The 17786-nt window shown below is 50.0% G+C and overlaps 1 protein-coding gene across 1 annotated transcript; it reads right to left on the bottom strand.

The window, feature by feature from the left end:
- Positions 1 to 322: 322 nt before the first annotated feature.
- LOC136117874 (cytochrome P450 1A2) lies at positions 323 to 7019 on the bottom strand. Its single transcript, XM_065870833.1, has 7 exons — positions 6944 to 7019; positions 4821 to 5660; positions 4118 to 4238; positions 3558 to 3647; positions 3158 to 3281; positions 1919 to 2005; positions 323 to 984 (listed from the first exon to the last, which is right to left on the bottom strand). Exons 2-7 carry the CDS (start codon positions 5649 to 5651, stop codon positions 687 to 689), a joined length of 1551 nt encoding a protein of 516 aa, XP_065726905.1. The 5' UTR covers positions 5652 to 5660; positions 6944 to 7019; the 3' UTR covers positions 323 to 686.
- Positions 7020 to 17786: the final 10767 nt, after the last annotated feature.

Raw genomic sequence — 17786 nt, 5'->3', positions numbered from 1 at the left:
ATTTCTGGGGGGCTTATCTTCCCCTAGCTATGGATGAACAAATCAGAACATTGTGAGAGGTCAGATGTTCTCTACCTTTTGAGGATAGGACATGAGGGATCCCCCTTCACCCATCTGGGTTTGGCCTACAAGGCTGGGTCCCTTCTTCTCTGTTCCCTTCAAGTGTTCCAAGACGTGAATCATACAGGAAAGAAGTAAGAATAGTGAACTGAGCCTAGTCTCAGGACTCAAGAAAATAGGGCTTACTGACACATACTACAACATGGATGAACTTTGAAAACATCATGCTAAGTGAAGAAGCCAGTCACAAAAGACCATTTATTGTATAATTGCATTTATATGAAATGCCCAGAGCAGGCAAATCTGAACACACAGAAAGTAGATTAGTAGTTTTCTAGCGCTAACGGGGTAGGGAAGGTGGGTTAGGGGGAGATGGGGAGTGACTGCTGAGGGGTATGGGTTTCTTTACTGGGTGATGAGAAGGTTCTAAGATTGATTGTGGTGTGATAGCACAACTCTGTGATATACTAAAAGCCATTGGATCGTATACTTTAAGGAGGTGAATTATATGGTCTATGAATTATATCTCTATAAAGCTATTAGTTAAAAAAAAAAGAAAAGAAAAGAAACAAAGATTCCTCAGTGACCTCCACCCTTCCCTCTGCCTCAGAATGCTTGTAACTTCTTCACTTGATGGGGAAGCGCAGCCGTGCCTGGACATGCTTGCAGCGGGCAGGCTTCATGGTCAGCCCGTAGGTAGGGGTTAGGTCCACTTTCACACCTGGTGGCACACTGAACTCCAGCTGCTGAAGCAAGATGGCCAGGAAGAGGAAGATCTCCCACTTGGCCAGGACCTCCCCTATGCACCGGCGCTTGCCCATGCCGAAGAGCATCATTTTCTCACTCAAGGTCTTGCTGATGGTGGTGTCATGGGCAGTGAGGAATCTCTCCGGCCGGAACTCAGATGGGTCCCCCCACAGCTTCCTGCGAGATGAACAGAGGAAGTGGTATCTCTGGGCTGGGGAGGCCCTTTGGGAAAGGCCTGGGTGGGGGACATCTGTGTTAGAATAGATCTAGCGCAATGAAAGGAGAGTGGGGAAAGGGGCCAAACTGTATTTTGATGTTTATTTCTTTTACATAGCTCTCTCTAAAATCACCAGCCTTGAAAATAGTGCTTTCTAATATTATTTATTTATTTATTTATTATTATTATTATTTTTGCTGTACGCGGGCCTCTCACTGTTGTGGCCTCTCCCATTGCGGAGCACAGGCTCCGGACGCGCAGGCTCAGCGGCCACGGCCCACAGGCCCAGACGCTCCACGGCATGTGGGATCTTCCCGGACTGGGACACGAGCCTGTGTCCCCTGCATCAGCAGGCGGACTCTCAACCACTGCGCCACCAGGGAAGCCCTAATATTAATTTTTTATTTTAAAGAAATAATACTTTAACTAAAAGAAATTAAAAGAAGGAACACATGTCCATCTCTATCCTACTCAATATACAAGGGGAATCAACCATCCATCCTGGTTTATGCTTATTGTTTTGGAGTAATTATTTACAGCATCCTTTTTCACACACAGAAGTGCCCTAGTTTGGATGGTAAATTATATGATCCTCCTATCTATAAAGTGAGATTTTCCAAAGAGGTCCCTAAGCCATTCACATCAGAATCACCTGAGATACTCCACCTTACCTACCGAAGAGGATTCTCGGGGGACTGGGCACCGAAATCTAAAACCAACTTCCTGGTCAATGCATTAAAGTTTGAGAAACATGGACCTGAATTTTGTCCCTTAGAGCAGGCTGCAGAGCCATCGAGGCACCATTCCCTTATTGTATAACCAGTTCCTAGGGGCACAAACAGCCTTCCTGACTGCTGAACTTCACACATTTTTCAGTGGGGGATATGTACTCACGGGTCATGATTGACCTGCCACTGGTTTATGAAGACACAGCGTTCCTTGGGGATGTAGAAGCCGTTCAGTGTTGTGTCCTTTATTGTGCTAAGGAGGGAAGAGGGCTCTGTCAGGCTCAGGGGCTGGAAAACTGGAGTGTGTCTCTGGGAGGTTGTTTTTTTTTTCTTTTTAACAATTAAAAAAAAAGTTGACTATAGTTAATTTACAATGTTGTGTTAGTTTCAGATGTACAGCAAAGTGATTCAGCCATATATATACCTATATATTCTTTTTCAGGTTTTTTCCATTATAGGTTATTACAAGATATCGACTATAGTTCCCTGTGCTATACAGTAGGTTTTTGTTGTTTATCTAATTTATATATAGTAGTTGTGTATATATTAATCCCAAACTCCTGATTTATACCCCCCCACAGAGGTTCTTGCTCCTTCACCCCACTCCAATAGCCTGTCCACCATGGTTTCTATACCGTACACTAGGAGGGAATGGCAGGGGCAAGGAAGGGTTGAAATTATTCTTCCCCTTTCTCAGATCCTGTTCTTCAACAAAGGTTTACTAAACTTTTCTCTGTACCCAGCTGTGCCCTTGGCCATTCTCTGGAGCCAAGAAGCAGGCAGTCTGGGCCAGTCCTGGGGAGTTCCCAGCTTGGCTGAGGCATCAGGCCCCTTCCTCTGGGTATAACTAGACCAAAATATGGGCTGAAGTAAATGTTCACTAACTCTCCTGACATTGTTAAAATCCCAGGACCTAATCAAGGACCAATGGCTGTAAGTCCTACAAAATATCAGAATGAAGTTATGCCAGCTGGATGAATCGAGAAAGGCTTCTAGGGGAGGGGAAGTTTGTGTCAGGATAAGGTAGGATAGGATTCTGGTAGCCAGAGAAGACTGTAGACCTTCCAAGCAGAAGGTCCAACATAAGCAAAATTGGAGACTGGCTGGTTCATGCTTGTAAGGGGTGGTGAGGCCAGCCTGGCAGGGTTGAGAGTACCTGTAGGGAGGGAATGTGAGCAGAGGTGAATGAGAGCTGAGGTCAGAAGTGTGGTTTTTCTCCTGAGAGCCGGGTACTCTGATCATGTTTGGACTGGATGGGGGCAGAGTAGAGGCCAAGGTCTGTGAGGAATCTGGTGTCATGGTCAGGAAGAAGTTGCTGAGGTCTGACCAGGGCCAGGGCTGAGAAGCTGGGGAGAAAACATGGCAATGATTTCAGAGGTGGGAGGGCAGAATAGGCAGGCCTCACCTGTGGGGGATGGTGAAGGGGACGAAGGAGGAGTGTCGGAAGGTCTCCAGGATGAAGGCCTCCAAATAAGGCAGCTGGGATCTGTCGGAGAGCCGGGGCCGCCGCGCCCTGCCAATCACTGTGTCTGCAGAACACAGAGGATGGACAAGGCTTAGGGGTTGTCCAGACTGCTCCATGGCATCTGCATCCACAATCATACCAGGTGTCACTCTATCTGGTACTATGTCTGTTTACAGGTCTGAGACACACTGACCCACCCAGTATCATCTAGGCAAGGGTGGGCACCATTGTATGCCCAGGGCTTGTACTTAGTAGGTACATAACAGCTATATATAGATTGAACAGATGACCTGGGACCCCAAGGCTTCTCTCCACCAGAGGGTTAGGGCTCACTACATACCCAGCTCCTCCTGGATCTTCCTCTGTATCTCAGGATTTGTCACAAGGTACAGAAGGCTCCAGGAGATGGCTGTTGTGATCGGATCAAACCCTGGGCAGCATGGGGCAAGGTTAGGAAAAAAGGAAGACAGGAACAAGAAGGCAGCATTTACCAAGCACCCACCACGTATGTAGCAAACATTGTCTTTCTCTGCCTCCTTTTCCCCCAAAGCCCCTCACCCTGAATTTTCTAAGGGCAGAGGTGGAATCACCTCAGCACGAACTTGAGTCACTGCTTTCATGATTAGTTGCTGGAATTACAAGGGCCTAGACTTACAGCCCAGAGAACCTTTATTGTTTAGTTGGGGAAACTGAGGCCCAGAGGAGGAGAGGGACTTGGCTGAGTTTTCACTGGGAGTTGGTGGTACAGCCTGGGCTCAAACCTTGAGCCTGGGCCTGGTCTCTGTGTCCTGCACCATCTGACACGTAGTTGGTGAGTTATCTGATGGACCCCGGGGCTGGGCAAGGCTGTGTGTGAACAGCAGGCACTGAGGGATGGAGGGGCAGGGGTCTGGCTCCTACCGGCTCCAAAGATGTCGTTGACAAGGTTGACAGTCTTCTTCTGGGGTATGAGGCCCCCACTAGCTCTGGAGTTATCCTCGTAGTGCTTGAGCAGGGCACCTACGATGTCCTGGACTCTGTTCTGTGGGGGCACAAGCTTAGGAGCACCCCAGCACTTCTGGGGTGGAAGTCTGGACCTTGCCCCATCCCATCTGGCACTGCCAGCTGGCCTCTGGGCAGTGGGTTGAGCTCACGACAGGAGCTGGTAGCAGCCCAAGGTAGGACTTAAAGTATCATTTCATGCCCCGTTGACTCTTCCTCCCAATAACCCCAGGGGTCCAATTTCAGAGAAGGAGGTTGGGGTGAGTACAGGGAAGTAAAGTGACACCCGAGCTGGGAATTAGTCTCTGTCTGGGTTCAGTTTCCAGCAGAAAAAAAGCCTTCTCATGATAACAGCACCCCACATTACAGGGCTCTGCCAGGGCCCCATTCACGACCTTATCTCCCTGGGGCTCGGAGCAGCCCTGAGAGGGAGGCTATAGGCATGAAGAAACTGAGGCCAGAGAGGGAGAGGGCTTGGCTCCAGGTCACACAGGTGATCTGAGATGTCCCAGAGCCTTCCTAGGCCTTGGCAGCACACCAGGTGTGGGTACCTTGGAGCTGGGTAAGCGGGGCCACACACAGACTCTTGGGTGCCCTCACACTTCCCGTACCCTGGGCTTACCTTGTCAAAGTCCTGATAGCACTCCTGGACCATTTTCTGCAGGAACTGCAGGAACCTCTGGTTGAAGCTCTTGTACTTTTGCAGAGCAGGGTTGGGCAGGTATTTAAGGATGGGGAAGAAGTCCACGGGGCTCCCGGAGGAGGCAGTCTCCACGAAATCATGGGTGTTCGTCACAAGACTGACCATCTCCTCACTGCTCTGGGGGAAGTGCTGCCCGAAGCACATGGCACCAATGACCTTGGCCACGGACACCACCACGTGGTCATAGGGGTCAAAGTGCCCAGGTCCTGCCATCAGCTCCTGGAACTTGCTGATGAGGGCCTCAGCCTCCTTGCGCACATGCATCTCCAGGTAACAGGAGGATGAGGAAGCCGGGTCTGAGGCAACGGAGAAGGACTTGAGAGCATTCTGGACCAGGCGTCGCCGGGCAGCCCACGCTGGTCCAGAGTCTGGGTTGAAGGTCATACTCTGGCCATCGGCGACTAAGGTGAAGCTGTAGAGGTCAGGCCGGCCCTTGAAATCATCACCCTGCCGCACCAGGGCCTGCCGGATGGTGTCCAGGCCGCTGAGCACCAGCACGGGTGTGCAGCCAATGCGGATCTGCAGCACGTCTCCATAGCGCTGGCTCAGCCGCGACAGGGCCAAGTGTGGGCTCTTCCCCAAGGTCAGCACGTGCCCGATCAGGGGCCAGCTCCAGGGCCCTGGTGGACTCTTCAGGCCTTTAGGGACCCGAGGCTGCCAGGCCCTGACCACCCAGAATACCAGGCAGAAGGTGGCAGAGGCCAGGAGAAGCTCTGTGGCTGAGAAGGGAGTGGCCTGGGACAATGCCATTTGTACCAACTACAGGGGAAGAGAACGGAGGAGCCAGACTGAGGGACGAGATAAAGCCACTCATTCATTCATTTACTCAGTCAATAAGCACTTGTACATATTCTGTGCTTGGCTCCCAGCTGGACACCAGAAAGACTAAGTTGCATTCACTAAATTACATGGATCCTTCATCCCAGGAGCTCACCCATGGTGTATCACAGAATCTGAGCGCTGGAAAAGAGCCCTGAGATTCCCAGCTTGAGCGTCTGAAATCCCAGCCCTGGCCATCCCCTTACCAATTCTGAGGCTGAAGTGATCACTTCAAAACGGAGCACTCTTGTGGACCCCAGTGCAGCGTGTATGCTGGGCATTGTACCGCGGGGATCCTTCCTGCTGATACCTCCTCATACCCTCGGAACAGGGAACTGCTCCCCGCTAGCAACACTGATGGGATCAAGGTCCCAGGGCTGATGCAAATGGCTTCTGATACCCCCTTCCCCAGGGCATTCTTTATCAAGACCAACCAGGACACCTCCTCCAAGGACAAGTCCCCATTCTCTCAGAGTCTTTTTTTTTCTTGGTTGCATGGCACAGCATGTGGGAATCTTAGTTCCCAAACCAGTGATCAAACCCGTGCCCCCTGCAGTGGAGGCGTGGAGTCCTAACCACTGGACCACCAGGGAAGTCCACCCCCCCGCCCCCAGCCCCATCCTCTCACAGTCTGGAAGGCTGAGGTTGGGCTGCAGCCAGAGCCAGGGCTGCCCTCATGCCAGGTGGGGAGCCCTACCCACCTCTTCAATCCAGTCACACTAAGGGTCCTTAGAGGTGGCCCAGTCCAAGCTTCTCATTTAAAAATGGGGAAACCAAAGTCTGGAGCTGGGCAGCAAGAACTAGAACTCAGGACTTCCCTGGTGGCACAGTGGTTAAGAATCCACTTGCCATTTCAGGGGACACGGGTTTGAGCCGTGGTCCAGAAAGATCTCACATGCCGCAGAGCAACTAAGCCCATGCGCCACAACTACTGAGCCTGTGCTCTAGAGCTCGTGAGCCGTAACTACTGAGCCCACATGCAACTACTGAAGCCCGAGTGCCTAGAGCCTGTGCTCCGCAACAAGAGAAGGCCCCGCTCGCCGCAACTAGAGAAAGCCCACGTGCAGCAATGAAGACCCAATGCAACCAAAAAAAAAAAAAAAACCAGAACTCAGACCTCCTACACCTAACCCGGTGTTCCCCCCTATCCCTCCATCTCCACTGGTTCCCAGGATATTTGATGGGGAATCCCAAGGGCTAAGAAATGAGCCCAAGATAGGTACCTGTAGAGGCAGGTGCTTGAGATCAGTAGGATTGTGGAAGCTGATACAGAGCTTCTGGCTCTGGGTGAGTGGCCTTTCATAACTACCACCCCAATCAGGTTGGCCTTGCTGTCCCGGTCATCTGATATCAAAGTCACCAAAAAAAGTTGAAAGGATCAGCTCTTGGCCTTGGGCCATGATCCCTCAGCTCCACCTACCTCCTAGGGCCCAGGGGCAGCTCTTCTGGGGATAGGTACTATGTCCCCGGGGAGGAATGTCCAGCTCCTTTCAGAACCCAGAGTCTGGAGGTAATGCTTATTTCTCTCAAGGGCAAGGGAGGGTGCTGGGAGTGAAAGTTCTCTGGGCTAGTCCAACCTACTTTCCCATTGTACCCACGAGGAGGGACCCTGTCTGGGGGCACTCAGTCCAGGCTGATCAGCGGGGGAGACTCACTGCTCCTCTCCAGAAAGGTGCCCTGTAATACCCCTCCAACAACCTGTGAAACCAGATAAGAAATAGGTATGTTCTGACCACCTCTGAATTTCAGCCCTGGTCCTTAATCTGAAAACAAGAAATGATGAGGATCCTATATTGTAAAGAGAGGCCCCCTCAGCCTCCTCCCTCTTGGTGAGAGATGGTAAAAGTGAATGAAGAAAATTCATGTTGTGGGGGCATAGCAACTGGCTTGGAATCTTCAAAGTGGTCAATGTCATTAAGAAAGAAAGAAAAAAAAAAAGACAAGGGCCTTTCCTAGAGCAAAGAGACTAAAGAGACAACCAAATGCCAAAAATGTGTGAACGTTGGGGCTTCCCTGGTGGTGCAGTGATTGAGAGTCCGCCTGCCGATGCAGGGGACACGGGTTCGTGCCCCAGTCCGGGAAGATCCCACATGCCACGGAGCAAATAAGCCTGTGCACCACAACTACTGAGCCTGCGCTCTACAGCCCGCGAGCCACAGCTACTGAAGCCCATGTGCCACAACTACTGAAGCCCATGCGCCTAGAGGCCATGCTCTGCAACAAGAGAAGCCACCGCAATGAGAAGCCCCATCACCACAACGAAAAGTAGCCCCTGCTCGCTGCAACTAGAGAAAGCCCGCGCGCAGCAATGAAGACACAACGCAGCCAAAAATAAATAAATAAATTTCTAAAATACTTAAAAAAACAAACAAACAAAAAACAAAAGGCAAGGCTGGGGAATCTGGCAAAGCCACAGGGCCTGTTTGAAGACTGTGGCTGAGAGGAAAGGGAAGATGTTTTCTCTCTGTACCTTCATTGGGTTCAGCTCACTCTATAAAAAAGGTCAAGGTTTGAAGTTAGAGTAGGTTTTGTAGAAAACTGTTTCTCTCTGTCTCTCTCCCCTCCTGTCTTTTCCTCTCTCTCTCCCTCTCTGTCTCTCTCTCTCTCTAATTACCTAAAGTCGTACTTTGTTCAGATTTTCTTCGTTTTTGCCTAACGTCCTTTTGTCCTTTCTTGTTCCAGGATCCCATCAAGGAGGACACCACATTACACTGAGTCACCATATCTCTTTAGGTTCCCCTTGGTTGAGACATTTCTCAGACTCTTTTTTCAGAACTGGTCAGGTATTTTGTAGAATGTCCCACTATCGTGATTTGCCTGATGTTTTTCTCATGGTAAGACAGGGGTTATGGGTTATTGGTAGGAAGACCACAGGAGTAAAGAGCCATTTGCATCATATCATATCAAGGGTACATACTATCAACTTGACAGGAAGGTTGACGTTGGTGTTGGTCAGCTGGGCTGCAGTAGTGATTTTCAGGTTTCTCCATGGGAACGTTACTCTTTTCCCCTTTCTGTACTGTGCTCCTTGGAAGGGAGTCACGTGTACAGCCCACACCAACAAATGGAGAGTTCTGCTCCCCTCCTTGAGGACAGTCTCTGTGTAAATTATTTGGACTTCTGCATAAGAGATGAGTTATCTTTTTATTTTAAATATTTTCTTAAAACTTTATTAAATTACAAGATACATACAGAAAAGTGCAGATAATCTGTAGAGTTCAATGAATTTTTTTACAGACTTAACAAAAGTCTTGTAACCAGTCCTCAGATCAAAAGACACAATGTTACCAGCACCCTAGAAACCCCTCGCGCTCTCTCCCTAAGGATAACAATGACCCCAACTTCTAATAGCATAAATTAGTTTTGTTAGTTTTTGTTTTTCATGTAAATTAAATCATGCTGTGTACTTTTTTTGGCACGGAACTTTAAAAATTTAATAGATTTCATTTTTATAGCAGTTTTAGGTTTACAGAAAAATGAAATGAAAGTACAGAGAGCTCCCATATGCCTCCTCCCCCAATCAGTTTCCCCTGTTATTAACATCTTGCATTAGTGTGATACATTTATTACAATTGGTGAGTGAATATTAATACAATATTATCAACTAAAGTCCATAGTTTGCATTAAGATGAACTCTTTGTGTTATGCAGGTCTATAAATTTTCTTTCACTTTTAAAAATTGTGGTAAAATATAAAATTTACTGTTTCAAACATTTTTTTTTTTTTTTTGAGGTACGTGGGCCTCTCACTGTTGTGGCCTCTCCCGTTGCGGAGCACAGGCTCCGGACGCACAGGCTCAGCGGCCATGGCTCACGGGCCCAGCCGCTCCGCGGCATGTGGGATCTTCCCAGACCGGGGCACGAACCCGTGTTCCCTGCATCGGCAGGTGGATCAACCACCGCGCCACCAGGGAAGCCCCCATTGGATTGTTTTTAATCTTTAGACTTCAGCCATCCTTGAGTGTCTGTTGACTACTTCCCTTTTGAAAACCCCTCAATGTTCCCCCTAGATTTCAAGATAAAAACTGAACTCCTTTGCTTGGCTCCCAAAGGCTTCTGCGGCAGCTCTTGCTTAACCTCTCTGGCCTCGTTGCCACCACATCCCACTTGCCCCGCCTCCACTGTTTTTCTCCATATATTGATCCCTTTACTGGAAACCTGCACCCCATCCTGTGTTCCCTGGCCAACTCCTGCTCATCATTTTATACGCTGCTCAGCTGCCACCGTGCTGGCTGGGTCTGAGCCCCTCCTCTGAGATCCCACAGGCCCCAGACTGCCCTCCTCGACAGCCCCCATCATGCTGTTTCCCCCATGTACTGTGAGATCCTTGAAGGTCAAGGCAACCTCTGCTTTTCTTCAGATCTCTAGTCTCTAGCACAGGGACTGACACACAGCATGTATTTAGAAAAAGATTTGTTGAACCAATTAGCGTTCACAAGTGAGAGTGCTAGCCTGTGTTAAGAGTTTCGCGAAGACTGCTTTCAGCATTTTCCTGCGTTGGTTTTATAGAAATTACAAGTCATAATCCTTACAGTTGAAATTTATTGAGTACCCACTATGCCCCAAGGTCTGTGCTGTATGTTTAACACTGGCCGTCTCTTTGAGCTTCATAGCAGCGCTATGAGATGGGTACTATTATTGGCCTCATTTTACAGTTGATGAAATGAAAGCCTAAAGATGTTAAGTAATTTTCCCCAGAGCCAGAATACCGGGGAAAAGCAGTTCAGTGGGCACGGGGCAGGGGAGTGGGCAAATCAGGAAGCTATCATGAGAGAAGGCACATTGAGAGTTGACTATCCAGGGGGGAGCCCAGGGAGAGGCAGGGTGTGGCTACGGTTAGGGCGAGGGTCACTCAACAGGTTTATTTACTGCACATTCACCAGCCTGGCCAGTGGTCAGAACACAGTAAATGGCAGCCTCTTCCCTGCTTCTGTGGGGCAAGTCCTCCTCTGTGCCCCTCATCACTCCATTCTCACCTCTGTTGTGGATCTAGCCACAAAGAGCTGTAGTTTGGGGCTGGATCATCATCTAAACTAAACCCTAAATCAGACTGTGGGTCCCTTGAAGACAGAGGCTGAGTCCCATTCATCTCTGTGCCCAGACCTGGCAGAGAGGAAGGACCATGGTGGACACAGGTGCTGTGGGAAGCACAGGCAAATAATTAAAGCTGGGTCAGGTGTGTATCTCACAATCTATCATATAAGGACCGGGAGATTCAGTCCTGGACATCCAATCACCCGCTACTGCATGTGTCCACCCAGAGGGCCCCTGCCCCTTCCTCCTCAACATGTCCAAATGGATGATGTCACCTCCCTGCCCAAACACCTTCCCTCTGAGTCATCACTCCAGCTAGAAACCTGGGAATCCACAAAGACTCCTTCTCTTATTCACCTCCCACCAAACTCTCAAGATTCTACCACCTAAATACCTCTTGCGTCTGACCACTTTCTCCATCACTGTGGCGCTGCCTGGAGAAGACTCTCAGCGCCGCTTCCCACCTGGACTTTTGCAGGAACCTCCTATCTGGTATCACTGTCTCTAGGGCAGTGTTGCCCAGTAGAACTTTCTGTGATGATGGAAGTATTCTAAGTCTGTGCTATCCAATAAGGTAGCCACCAGTCACATGTGGCTACCGAGCATTTGAAACAGCTGGTACAACAGAAATACTGAATTTTTAATTCTGTTTAATTTTAAATGTAAGTACCTGCATGTGGCTAGTGGCTACTGTATTGGATGGCACAGTTCTAGGCTCCCTCCATCCCACCCCTCCAATCTGGGCTCCACACTGCCACCCAAGCGAACTTCCTGAAATTGCAAATCTGAGCAATCCATATCCCTTTGTAAAATCCCTTAGTACTAATTTCTTAAGACATTCAAAAACCAAACCAAACTCCTTAGCTCAGCATGTGAGCCAGTTCCTACTCACTTCTCTCACCTTGTTTCCCATGACTCCCTCCCTCTCATGCATCTTTCCCACCAGTCAGAAGGAACTCTTAGAATTCTTCTAGTTCTCTGCCTCTGTGCATTCAGACGTGTTGTTCCCTCTGCTTGGAACACCCTACCCTCCTCTCAACCACCTCTTCCCCATCCAACAAACACTCTCATGGAAATGCATTGCTTCCAGGTTAGAGATGCTTACTTATATTGCAGTACTATGATGCATATATGACAAAGCATTCTCATCTCTCCATTAAAGCAAAGCCTCCAAAACTCTGCTCCAGGTCCACCTCCTCTGGGGTGTATCCTGACCCCCTACTCTGGTTTAGATCCTCCTCCTTTGGGCATAGCTCTCCCGTGGCACAAACACCACGGTGGCATATTGCTTTGGTTTCCTTTGCCCTCTCTAGACCACGAACAACTTGAAGCAAACTATGTTCTCATTTACTCGGTTTTTAGTACAGTACCTGTCACATAGTGGACGTTCAGCCATATTCTTTGAGCATAAATTATGTTGCCAGCCACTGTTCTCAGAGGAAACTTAGAACAGTGAATAAGACAGACCTTGCCTTTGTGGAGGAGACTGACAACAAGCAAGCAAACAATGAATGAGATCATTGCGGACCCAGGTTGTTCTGAAAATCCTCTTTGTCCTCCACATCCACTCCCCCACTTCTCCACCCCACTCTATGCACTGAGAGGCTGACCTCAGTAGACTGTGTCAGTGGGCTCCCCATCCTCTGGTGACTTGTTGGGTTCAGTCAATGGGAGGCATGGGCATGAGATGGGAGGGTGGGAGGAGAGTGAGTCTGGGGTATTTTTTCTCCAGACCCTCCCTGCAAAGTCACCATGCTAGGCCACAGCTCCTGCCAGGCAGCTCTCCTCTCCTTACAGTTCTCTCTCTCTGGGTTCCAGAAACAGATCCTTCCTCTTGCTCCTTCAGGCTCAAGATAGTAAGGGCTCCTCTCTGTTACTAGTCATATGGTACCACACTATCCTGTGTTAGTTTCTCTATAACCTGTCAACACCTTTGTAAATAGTCCCCTTATTAAACTCTTCTCAATGATTCAGTTTTGAATGGATTCTGTTCTTGCAAGGACCGTGAATAACAAAGTGGTTCTTTGCAAATTTCTGCTCCACCATCCTCGGAATATCAGCCTTTCCCCAAGGTCACAATATGGCTGCTACAGTTCCAGCCATCACATCCGGACATGACAAGGGCCAGAGGGACAAGAGCGCATCTCTTGTCATGCATCCCTTTTTTAAAAAATTAATTTATTTATTTATTATTAGGCTGTGTTGGGTCTTCGTTGCTGCGCGTGGGCTTTCTCTAGTTGCGGTGAGTGGGGGCTACTCTTCGTTGTGTTGCATGGGCTTCTCATTGTGGTGGCTTCTCTTGTTGCAGAGCACGGGCTGTAGGTGCACGGGCTTCAGTGGCTGAAGCACGTGGGCTCAGTAGTTGCGGCTTGCAGGCTCTAGAGCGCAGGCTCAGTAGTGTGGCACACGGGCTTAGTTGCTCCACGGCATGTGGGATCTTCCTGGACCAGGGTTCGAATCCGTGTCTCCTGCATTGGCAGGTGGATTCTTAACCACTGCACTATCAGAGAAGTCCCAGATCAGAGTATTAGGCTCTCTCCCTGTAGGGTCTTTGCATGCTAGCAGCAACTCTCTACTGAAGGCCACAGCTCCTCTCTATAGCCTCTCCACAGCCACCTCCTCTGGGTTCTGTCCCGCTCTTTCCCCTCATCACTTCTGGCCTTGCTGCTGCTAGCCCTGGACTGCTGCATTGTCCCTATTGATTTCCCTAAACGCTGAACCTTTGTAAATGGTCCCTTTATTAAATTCTCCTCAATGACTTAGTTTGAGAGGGCTCTCTGTTTCCTGCAGGGGCTGACCCTGACAGATACAGGGAGGGACTTGCCTGGTGTGTCTTAGGAACCTCAGGCTACTCTTGTGCCTGGAGAGGAGTGAGCCGGGGAAGCAGGAATAACAGGTGAGGAGGTCAGAGGGATAATGGGAGCCACATCTGGAAGGGCCCTGCAGGCCATTGTAAGGACTGTTTCCTCTGAGATTCTTCAAAAACTTCCTTCTGAAAACTTCAACTTGGGGAAAGGATGGGGTCTCTTCCTCAGCTAGGAGCTGGGAGTGCAAATGGGGCACCTTCCTTCTCAGGGCATCCCAGCCAGCAGGGTGTGAACTCTGCTCCCAGAGCAGTGAGATGGCACAGACTCATCTGATGATCTCTGCCTCGAGTGTGGGTTCTCTCCAGGCACTTCCCAGCCAACAACTCCTCACCTCCACCATGGGGTGTTCTGGAGATAAAACTAGCCGCTCACAGTGGTGCTTATGGTGGCATTGTTGGCACAGAGGCAAACCAGTGGGAAGCTATTAGATAGGAATAACTTCTTAGGATTCTGTCCAACCTGCCCAGGCCTTTTTGGATCTGTCTCAAGTTCCGAGGTTTAATCACTCAGAGAACGCTGTTGGGTAAGCCTCTCTGGCCTGCAGGTTTTGGTTATAATTCTTCCAGTTGCAAATCCCCAAATCCACTCCTACTAGAAGAGAAAGATGAGGAGGAGGAGAAGGAGGAGAAAGAAGAAGAGAAAGAGGAAACAGTAAAGAAGAAGGAAGAAGGGGGAAAGGAGGAGACGGTGGAGGTGGTGATGTTATTGACTCACATAACGGAGATGTTTTATGGTGAACTTCATTGGCTTCAGGAATAACTGGATCTAGGTGCTCAATGTCATCAATTCTTTCCCTCCCTCCCCTCATCTCCCAGTTCTTCTTTCCTCTAATGGGTTTCTCAAAAAGTGGCCACTGGTAGGTCCAGAATTATTTTCTAACCAGCTTAGCCACCATTGGCAGAAAGAGAACATTTCTTTTCCAACAATTTCATTAAAACCCCACAGGGTTCTCAGTGGCTTGGTCTGAGTCATGTGTCAGCCTGGTAGCCTGGGGTAGGGTTAGTTCCACCAAGCCTATTGGCTAAGAGTAGGGGTGGGGTGGTCCCCAAAGGACAATTGAAGTGGTATTTCAAGAAGAGAGGATGGATGCTGGGCACACGAAACCACTCACATGTCGACTATCACTGGTGTGACCATATAATTTATTGCCCAAGCCAGGACACTTTTGAGAAGGAAAGAGGGCTTTTTTTTTTTTTTTTTTTGCGGTACGCGGGCCTCTCACTGCTGTGGCCTCTCCCGTTGCGGAGCACAGGCTCCGGACGCGCAGGCTCAGCAGCCATGGCTCACGGGCCCAGCCGCTCCGCGGCATGTGGGATCCTCCCGGACCGGGGCACGAACCCGCGTCCCCTGCATCGGCAGGCGGACTCTCAACCACTGCGCCACCAGGAAGCCCCCAGAGGGTACTTTTAATAGACAAGACTTAATAGGCTTAGTCCAAGACTATCCTAGGAAAGTATTGTCACCATATCTATAGCAGCCAAGAGCCAGAGAGCCAGGGGCTGTCCCATCTGAGCCTTGGATCCTGCAAACCAAATCTCTCTGGCTCTCTGGGCACAGGTAGGAGAGGAGAAGGCGCTCAGGGCTCAGATCTCAGGTGGGGTGGAGGGTGGCTTGGTGGGGTGAGGACACGTTGGAAGACAAGTCCCAGTTCTCCACATCCACTCAAACTCCACTCTTCTCAAACTGCCTCACCTCCACCTCCCACTTGTTCAAGTTATGGCCCCTCCTTATGCCAGGTGTGCCCTTCCTGTACTCCTCATACACCAGGACCCTTCTCTAGTCCTCTGCTCTCCCCCAGGGGTCTCAGCCTTCTCACAGCTCCTGTAGCATTTCCAGATTTAGCACAGGCTCTGTTCAGCGTGCTTCCTGCTTCCACCATGGGGTAGGGGTTTTATTCTGGGTCTTGTCTCCTCATCCCCTTGCCATGTAGCCCTCAGCAATGCTGACTGAAGACTCTAAGCTGGGTCACTCTGCTGGGCCAGAACCCTCAGCTGTCTCTCTCCCTCCAGCCCAGAGCCCTCTCCTTTCTGCCCTGCCCACCCCTTCCTTTGTGTTCCTGGTATCGATCGCTAGGGAATCCTAGCCAAAGGGCTTCTCACGCAAAGGCATACAAACTTTGACCCAGGATTGGCTGTTCAGCTCCGGGTCAAGGTCCTCTAACCTCCTGCCTGTCTCCCTCTTTCTCTGCCCCATGCTCCTGAGTGTCCCCTCCTATCTTGAGAGCTGTTCCCCAAGACAGGGCTTGGTGATGAGAAGTGCAGGGCCTCCCATAACCCCAGTGCCCCAGACTCTTGTCCAGGAAGATGGGGCGATGGGGGGCCCTGACCTAGAGGCTGAGCCTGTCTACCTTTTGCCCCCTGGGGCTTTGCTGGTAGTCTGGGACAATAAACCATGGTAGGAAGAGCCCTGGCCTGGAAGCAAGGGGCTAGAGTTCCGGGCTCTGCTTTGATTTGTCATTTGTCCTCGGGCCTTCTTCTTTCTGGCATCGGTCTCTCCAGCTGAGAAGCGGGAGAGGAATTGGCTTAATTAGCTAATGAATTTCTTTGGGATTAAGAGCCCCTTGGAGAATGTGAGAAAAGCAGTGTATCTTCTACCAAGAGAAGTGGTTTTCTGTGTCCTGGTCAGGAACCCCATCAGATGGTCTTCCAGCCACGATGAGCAGGCTGCCATGATTCTCTAGAGCTAGGGCATTGGTGGGGACTCTGAGTGCAAAGGGAGAGATTGGGCTACAGAGCAGTGATGGATTTGGGAGTACCTTGCTTCCCACTTCCTTGCCATGGCTTCTACACAAGTTTTTTCCACTCTCTGTGGCTCTAGCCCCAGTTGGGATTAAAGGACAGACCTCTCTTGGGTACCATGGAGTTTCTCAGGCTGAGCCAGAGATGCAAAGGTGAAATGAATGGAAGGATGCCGGACAGCATGGAAGCTCAGCAATACCTCCCTTGCCTCCTGCTTGTTCTGTTAGCTAAATTCCACCATTATATCATCAGTACTTTGGGCTCAACACCCTGGTCATGTGCCCCATTCGTAATACAGCTGGGTTTAACTCCTTTACCAAGTCCTTTATCTTGCAAGGACTTGGCTTATTAGATCAATTTCCCACAGGCTGGTTTTCTGTGTTAGAACATGGGGGATGGAGTGACAGGTTGGGTTGGGGTGCTAGCAAGAGTCAAATGTCCTGGGAATTACCATGGAATAGTGTTGGAAACAGACCAGGAGAAATCTAACTTGCTGTGGAAAGGATCCAGGAAGTCTTCTCAGAGGAAGGGATGTCTTAGCTGAGACTTTAAGTAGGGGAGATTAGAAGTAGAGGTGGGCATTCCTGGTAGGTTCTGCTAACGATTCTGGTTTCTATTCAGATGGGAGCTACTGAAGGGGCAAGGTGGTGTTAGAATGAGATTTTGCATTTTTTTTTTTTTTTTTTTTTTTTTTGCGATACGCGGGCTTCTCACTATTGTGGCTGCTCCCTTTGTGGAGCACAGGCTCCGGACGCGCAGGCTCAGCGGCCATGGCTCATGGGCCCAGCCGCTCCGCGGCACGTGGGATCTTCCCAGACCGGGGCACGAACCCGTGTCCCCTGCATCGACAGGCGGACTCTCAACCACTGCGCCACCAGGGAAGCCCGAGATTTTGCATTTTTGAAAAGACCACTTTAGATGCCACAGGGTGGAGAAGGAATTGGAGAGAGTGAAAGGCAGATGGTACCCAGGCTTCGAGGCTGTTAGTACTCTAGGGAGCAATGATGGGGGCCTGGATGAGGTTGTGGCAGTGGGGCTGGACAGATACCAAAGTGGAGAAATATGTCCTTTACCCCTTCAGTCTGTTCTCAGCACAGTAGCCGGTGATCTTCCTTGACTCAGACCCCACAATGTCTCTATCTCACACAAAGAAAGTCCCATGTGTCTCAGTGAGGTGTTCCCTGCACCTGGGGCAGGGTTCCCGTGCCCCCCCCCCCCCCCCCCCCCCCCCCCCCGTCGCAACATCCCACTCCCTGGGGGCACTAAATTCCAGGAGAACTCCCCAGTCACAAGACACTGCATATTTCCAGTGCCCCTGGTACTGCTCCTTCTCCCAAGGACCGCTGTGCAGGGCTTTTGAACTTGCTGTTCCTTCTGCCAGGTGCACTCTTCTTCCAGATATCTGCCTTGATTCTTGATTTCACCCTC

Source organism: Phocoena phocoena, chromosome 2 (assembly GCF_963924675.1).
Source record: "Phocoena phocoena chromosome 2, mPhoPho1.1, whole genome shotgun sequence".
NCBI lineage: Eukaryota > Metazoa > Chordata > Mammalia > Artiodactyla > Phocoenidae > Phocoena > Phocoena phocoena.
The sequence above is the reverse complement of the archived record's forward strand: the minus strand, read 5'-3'. Positions and strand labels throughout refer to the sequence as shown.